Source organism: Rhagoletis pomonella, unplaced genomic scaffold, assembly GCF_013731165.1.
Source record: "Rhagoletis pomonella isolate Grant_MI unplaced genomic scaffold, Rhpom_1.0 Rhpom_scaffold_00001, whole genome shotgun sequence".
Classification (NCBI taxonomy): domain Eukaryota; kingdom Metazoa; phylum Arthropoda; class Insecta; order Diptera; family Tephritidae; genus Rhagoletis; species Rhagoletis pomonella.
The window spans coordinates 60,662,467-60,670,206 of NW_023458555.1; the positions used below are offsets into that span (position 1 = coordinate 60,662,467).

General features: G+C 36.1%; 1 protein-coding gene across 2 annotated transcripts in view; it reads right to left on the reverse strand.

Annotated features, from left to right (window-relative positions):
• Positions 1–6,336: 6,336 nt before the first annotated feature.
• LOC118746823 overlaps positions 6,337–7,740 on the reverse strand; it is a 59,904-nt gene continuing 58,500 nt past the window's right edge. Inside the window, exons 6-7 of one of the 2 annotated variants that reach the window (XR_004993897.1) lie at positions 6,811–7,368; positions 6,343–6,738 (exon numbers count right to left, since the gene is read on the reverse strand). Coding sequence is in view for 1 of the 2 variants with exons in the window: in XM_036480796.1 (XP_036336689.1) it covers positions 7,315–7,368 (54 nt within the window). In the remaining variant the exon portion in view is untranslated. Of the gene's footprint in view, positions 7,369–7,740 lie in introns of both variants that reach the window. The other variant, XM_036480796.1, reaches the window with a different exon arrangement.

Consider the following 7,740-nt stretch of genomic DNA (forward strand, 5'->3'; position numbering starts at 1 on the left):
AAATTTAGTAAGCCAAGAGTTGGTAGAAGGGCTTTTAGCGAAGCTGAAAGTTAAAATAAGAGTAAAAAGTAAAAAAGAAAAAAGCATGTATACAGAACAGTGTTGGCATTTTTGGTACAATTGTACTTGTTTGATACAATTTCATTTACAATATACTTTCCTACTACTATATTAAAATTTAATGGGCTAAAAAACCGCACACTCAAAATAAATCTAGGAAATCGAATTAAAAAGCTCGAAATTTTTACGAAAGTGTGTTGTTTTTTTTTTTAATGTTGCACAAAGTTTGAACCTTGGATTTGTACGGCTTTTCTTAAAATATAAACGTTTTTTTTTACAAAAAATAATTAAAGTAGAATAGTATTAAGATAAATGGTCAAATCTTCTCGTAAAGTTTTGATAAGCATTTGAAATGCTATTAAAATGTAAAATTTTAGTACTGAATCCAAAGAAAATGTCTCCTTTATCCATTAATAATAACTTAAATATGCCTTTTGTTAAGATGTATACCTAAAAATGTGTGCATACATATTTGCGTTAAATGCAGTATGTGTGCACGTGGAATCAATTTGTAAAAGTGTAAAATACGTAAACGTATGTACATAAACAATAAAACTTTCTCATGAATACCATAAAATCTTTGGTTTTGAAGGAAATGTACTAAGAAAATATATGAGCGAATTAAAAAGTGTATACAATTTATAGCCGAAAAGTACATTTTTTGTATAGATTTCGTACTGAAGGGACAATTTCATTTCCCAACACTGATACAGAATGTAAACAAACACAGGGTTGCAAGGAAAAAAAGTTGAACGAGTTCAAAGTTGGCTGGCGGCCAACTTTGTTGAAAGCGATTAGTTGAAAGGCCGTTCGGACGAGGCGATTTTTGCTTTCAACTAAAAGTTGCCTGAAAAATCGCCACGTGCGAAAGCCCTATAACAGAGTGCGTAAACTTATAAGATTACCTGCTTGATGAAGTTATCGGTTTATGCAGCGTTTTTGCGGCATTTAAAATGCAACATTTAGCACTTTCGAACAGATGTTTTCGAAGAGCGTTCATGCTATAGCATTTAGCAAATTTTCATTTACGCCAGTTCGAAATCGTATGCTTTTGACAAACAACCGTGTTCTAGTCGCTTATTTAGATCCGTATCTATTACGATCAATTCTCACGCAGAAGATAATGAGCAAAAACCCTACTGAAAAGGCAAATGAGTAATACTATATATTATTATTATTTAAGAAATTGAAGAAACTTTGTTATATTATGTTTTTCAAAATGAAAAATTTTGAAATTTATTATAGATTTTCACAATCAATGTGGAATAGAATTTTTAATTTAATTTTAAATAAATTTATTCGTTAGTTTTGAGCTCCAGGCCGGATATTAAATAAAACATAGATTTTGGTAGTTTTATTTATTACATATATTGCTGTCGATGTCGATTGGAAAAACTCAATAATTCCTGAAGATGCTTTCAGATTGAAGGCGAAATATCGACAGCAATATATGTAATAAATAAAACTACCAAAATCTATGTTTTATTTAATAACCGGCCTGGAGCTCAAAATTAACGAATAAATTATAGTAGAACGGCCAAAATCAAAAAAACTAATCATTTTAAATAAATTTTATATTTGAGAAAACATAATCCTACAATTGGCGATCCTGCCAGGAGCCAACCCGATTTTACCTCCTCGTTTGCCAAATATCAGTCGTCCGCTTAATAAAAATCAAAACGCCAATCCATATTGCAGAAACCTTGGTACATCGCCATTCGTACCAGACCTTCAGCCATAGCCACAGTCAGAAGGAGAAACTGAGCCGAAAAGAACAGTCTTTGTTACCCAGCGCCGCCGAGCATCATCAACCTGCTTGTTCAGCGGAAAATACACATGAACTAGCGAGATCTACTGCTGCTGCTGCTGCATTACTTTTTGCCGATTGTTTCTTTGGCTATTGCGACAAGGCCCTAGCACACACCATACTATCGCGGTATCAACTGCCACCCCAACCAGCAGGCAACCACGCTGACATATTGAAGCACATAAATAATTTGCGTATGAGCTACAACGGCGACGGCGACTTTGCTAAAAGTGTTGAAACGCTGCTTGGCCAACGTCCGTCCACAGTTGGCAATAAGCATATTACACCACGTCAAATTTTGATATAACGCACTTAAATCTTAAATATCCACCGGATATATCACAACTGATGCCTGTATATATTGTGAGGACCAAATATCCCTGAGGAATTTGACCCACACAAATACCCGCCATCAAAACAACCAACAACACAAGTCATAGCAACACGAATCATGGCAACACCCGACAGCACCTTCGGTGCCATGACAACGCAACATCACACAGCAACATGTAGCTGCGCGACCACGCAACATCAAGCACACAGCCTACAGTGTTGCCGTTTTAGCCCTTTGGTGGCTAGATTTAGCTACCACATACTTTTTTTGGCCACATAAATTTAAAATTGCACCTAGCCCTTTTTTTAGCCCTTTGGAGAATTGATTCATATTTGGCATGAAAAAGTTGTATATGCTTAATTCGATCTATTTTTTTGCTGCATTTATGTAGGAGATGAATTTTGAAACTAAACAAGTAAGAAAGTCTAAGTTCGGGCGGAGCCGAACATTAAACACCCGGCGCAAGTATTAAATATATGTTTCTTCACCTTTCCGAAACCTACCGCTAGATGGTAAGCCGGGGTGTATCAATTTTGAGTAAACTGGCGTCCTTCAATTTCGAAATATTGAAGTTTCAAGTATTTCTGAAATTTACCGTTATATGAAAAGCGGCCGTAATTTTAGTCCGATTTCAATCATTTTCAACGCTTTGCTTTCATGTGGCAAGCACAATAACCACACCCAGTTTGGTACAAATTGGTAGAACGGTTACCGATATACATATATGTGATCATAAGTGGGCGGTGCCCCGCCCATTTTCCAAAATTGTACCATAAAAGTATTTCTTGGTAAAGAACTTTTGCAAGCATCAATTTTGAATAAATTAGCTTCAATATTTACTGATTTATCGAAGATTTTATATTTCTCTAAATTACCGTTATATGGGATGTGGGCGTGGTTATTGTCCGAATTAAAAGATTTTTGGCCATTTGGTCTGGTGTACCAAGGCCAACAACTGTGCCAAAGTTGGAAGAAATTGGTGCAGCGGTTACGAAGATATACACATGTAACCATAAGTGGGCGTGGCTACGCCCATTTTCCAAAAATGTATAATATTCTTATTTTTCGTCAAAAAATTGTTGTAAATATCAATTTTGAGTGAATAATTTCAGTAGTTACTAAAATATCGCAGTTTTCGTATTTCCGAAAATTGCCGTTATATGGGATGTGGGCGTGGTTACAGTCCGATTTCGCCCATTTTCAATACCAACCTACCTTGGATTAAGGGAAACCTACATACCAAATTTCGTTGAGATATCTCAATTTTTGCTCGAGTTATCGTGTACACGGACGGACGGACAGACGGACAGACAGACTTGGCTTAATCGATTTCTTTTTTTCATTCTGATCATTTATGTATACATTTGTCTATATCTATCTCGATTCGTTTTGGCTGTTACAAACAACCGTTATGTGAACAAAATTAATATACCCTTGTGCACAAGTGCGCTCGGGTATAAAAAGACTGATATATACATACATATATATATTGTATGTTCCTTACGTTTTTATACATACATGCTGTAAAAGTGTTCGGGCTGTTAACTTATCTATTAACGATTTAACTATAGTTTAAAAGAGATAAGTTTACGGCCCTTAATATGCTTAATTTTTTAAATGACCCATCAAGTCGATTGACCGTGTATGTTCTTGTAGTGTGATTGTACCAGCTGCTGGTGCGACTTCAAAAACTATTTGAAAATTTGATGATTGTACCAGGATGCTGGTGTCGCGAGTGGTGAAATTAGCTAAATTTTCTAAGTAAAAAATATTTTGGCGGAAATTTCTTGCACTATATGAGTCGGCCGCTGTGGTGTAGTGGTAAGCTGTGCGCGCTTCCACTCCGCAACGCCTAGGATCAAGCCCTGGTCAAAGCAACATCGCAAAAAAATATAGAAAAAGGTTTTTTCTTAACAGCGGTCGTCCCTCGGCAGGCAATGGCAAACCTCCGAGTGTATTTCTGCCGTGAAAAACAGCTTCTCATAAAAATACAATCGCCGTTCGGAGTCGGCGTAAAACTGTAGGTCCTTCCGCCTTGTGTGACAACATCAACATCCAGCGCGAATAGAGTGCCACTTGTCGACGTCGCTAGAACGCCGCCCAGCGGCGCGAGTAAAACGTCACTCCCGGCGCCACCGAAGTACCACTCATCGGTACGCCTCACCTGCATTGCTGAGAGCGCTACATCTCGACGCAACTGGAACGCTACTCTCCGGAGCACTACACACCGGCGTCACCGGAGCACTATACACCGGCGTCACCAGAGCGCTACCCACCAGCGTTGTTAGAACGCCAATCACCGGCAAGGGCAGAGCGCAACCCACCTTGCAAGAGCGTTACATACCGACGCGGCCAGAACACCGCTTATAGACGCTAGCAGCGCGCCACCCAGCGGCGTCAGCAGAGCGCTGCCCACCAGTACCAAAGTCACGCCACTACAGCCTAACGGGCTCATAACGGGACAAGGAGCCGTTACCCAGTCACTGCAAGTGACGCTACCGAATGTTTCAAATTATTATTTGTTATATGTTCTCTTATAGAAATTAAGGAAAATTAAATAATAAATTACGATCTACCAGAGCACGAAACTACAAATTTATTGTAACGAGCCCTGGACACGGCGAGCATACCCCAGCATTTTAGAAGAAGCATCGGGGCAAGCAAAACGCTTCGTTACAATATACCAGATTCATTGAAATTACCTGGTGAGCTGTATCTTACATATATATATATATATAAGTTAGTTTATTTTCTAACTGTGAACTCCCCTTTTTGAGAGTTTTGTATTATAACAATCAAAATGTTTCATTCTCCCCAACACGACACACAAACATCTAAACGGACACAAAATATAAACGATTCGCTTATTGATTTGCAGAACAATACGTATCAAGAGGAATTAGCAAATCCCTATGCCAGTCGTAATAACAGTGAGATTTGTGCTACTTCTGTTAAATTACCGCAATTCTGGACAAGTTGTCCAGAAGCATGGTTTATTCAAGCGGAAATGCAGTTTAGTACAAAAAATATCACGCAAGAAATAACAAAATACGAATATACAATTACTGCACTTCCGCAAGAAGTAATAATAACCCATGATGAAATAATACAAGGTGGTATCAGTTGTGACAGCTCGATTTGACACTGACTTAGCTCAGTAGAATGAGAAGAAAAACGGGAAGAAATTAATCCCCATATGGGGGAAAAATATAAAATTTCACATTTTCTCCTAAACAAAATTTGCTTTTTTATAGTATATTCGTTATGAAATGAAATAAAATAAGATGAAATACCTTTTTAAGAAAACAAAGTGTGTATACTGAGAAAAAATAAAAAATATTCAACTATATTAATGGGCAAAGAATAGTTAAAGAAGTAACACTGTTTCACGTAAGGCAGTCAATATCGCGGAATTAGAGCGAGAAGTTGCCAACTGATAACACCTTGTATTATTGCATCATGATAATAACCATTTTAGGCTTTATACAAAATCCACCGGAAAACAACAAATTTACGGCATTAAAGCAAATTTTAATAGAGAGAAACTCGTTAAGTGAGAATGCAAAACTAGATAAAATTTTATCTGATTCTCAAATTGATGATCGTAAGCCATCCGAATTTTATCAATCAATGTTATTACTTTCTGGTTCCAATTTTAGTTCGGATTTCTTAAAAAACTTTGGTTAAGAAAATTGGCTAAGAATATTAGTGTGATTTTGGCAAGTTCAAGTATTAGTGACATTAATGAATTAACGAAATCAGCAGAGAATATTTGGGAACAAATTAACAAATCAGAATTAGATTCTGTAAGTAATTTGCAGAATTCAAAATGTGAAAAATTGGTAATTGAGAATTTAGTCAGAACAAATGAAATTATGTGTGAAAATTTTCAAAAACTTTCTATGGAGTTAAGTGAAATTAAAAAGAATATTCATCAAAAAAGTTTTAGGTCGCGTTCGACTAATAGAAATCGTTTCAGAAGTGCTTTTAGAGGGCGTTCGAAATCATTTGATAATCCAAATTGGTTATGTAGGTATCATTACAAATTCGGTAACAACGCAAAGAAATGTGAACAACCTTGTACGTTTTCAAAAAGTAAGGATTCGTTAAACTAAAATCATCTGTTGTTGCGGCGACAAACAACGAAAATATAGAGTTTTCTACACGTCGCCTCTTTATTTTTGATAAACAGAACAATTTAAATTTTTTAGTTGATAGTGGTGCTGAGATTTCAGTACTTCCGGTTTCTAGATTTCGATGTACAAAAAAATCTGCGGATATTGTTTTAACGGCAGCTAACGGTTCAGTAATTTCAACCTTCGGAAAAAAGCTTTTAAATGTTAATTTAGTATTAAGACGGGAATTCTCATTCACATTTTTAATAGTTGATATTGTGAAACATATTATAGGTGCAGATTTTTTTGCAAATTCGGTCTTTTAATTGATATTAGACACAAACGATTAGTAGATCCGCTTACTAATCTTTCGGTTAATGCGATTTCCTTCTTTTGTTCGGTTCCCCTTCCAAACATTTTTGCTGTTGATAATAAATATACAAAATTGTTATAAGAATTTCCATCACTTTTTGTAGAACCAGATTACTCCAAACCTGTTAGGCATTCAACGGCACATCGACTTGATACAGTAGGAAACCTTCCATTTTCTAAGCCAAGGCGCTTAGATCCCATAAAGTATCAAGTTGCTAAACGTGAGTTTGATTTTTTAATTAAATCAGGAATTTGTAGACCTTCAAACTCCTTGGTAGCTTCCCCACTTCATTTAGTACCAAAGGAAGAAGTTAATGATTGGCGTCCTTGCGGTGATTTTAGAAGACTTAATATTGTGACTGTACCGGATCGTTACCCCTTGCCTCATATTCCTTTTGGCATGTTTGAGTTCACCCGAATGCCTTTCGGGCTTAGAAATTCGGCACAAACGTTTGAAAGGTTCATCAATGAAGTAGTTAACAATTTCGAATTTGTCTTTGCGTATATTGACGATCTTCTTATTGCAATTGAAAATGAAGAACAGCATGTTAAGGATCTTCATGTGCTTTTTCAACGTTTAGCTGAGTACGGTCTTAATATCAAACCAAACAAATGTATTTTCGGTGTTACGAATATTGATTTTTTAGAACATAACATTTCTGAGACAGGAATACAGCGTTCTGAAAATAGGGTAGAAACTATTAGAAATTTTGAACGACCAAAATCAATTAAGCAGGCACAAAAATTTATAGGGATGGTTAATTACTATCATAGATATATTTCAAAATTAGCAGAGTATACTGGTGTTATTTATGATTTGATTAATATTTAGAACAAGTAAACAACGAGACAAGATTCTAGTTTGGGATGACAAGTCGATTAAAGCTCTTGAATGTGTTAGGGAGAAATTTTCATCTAAGGTTTTGTTAAATCATTTTAACAAAGATGCAAAATTATCTTTAATGGTAGATGTATCTAATACGGCAATTGGAGGTGTCATACAGCAGCATTTTGATAACATGTCTGAATCACTTGCTTTCTTTTCAAAAAAA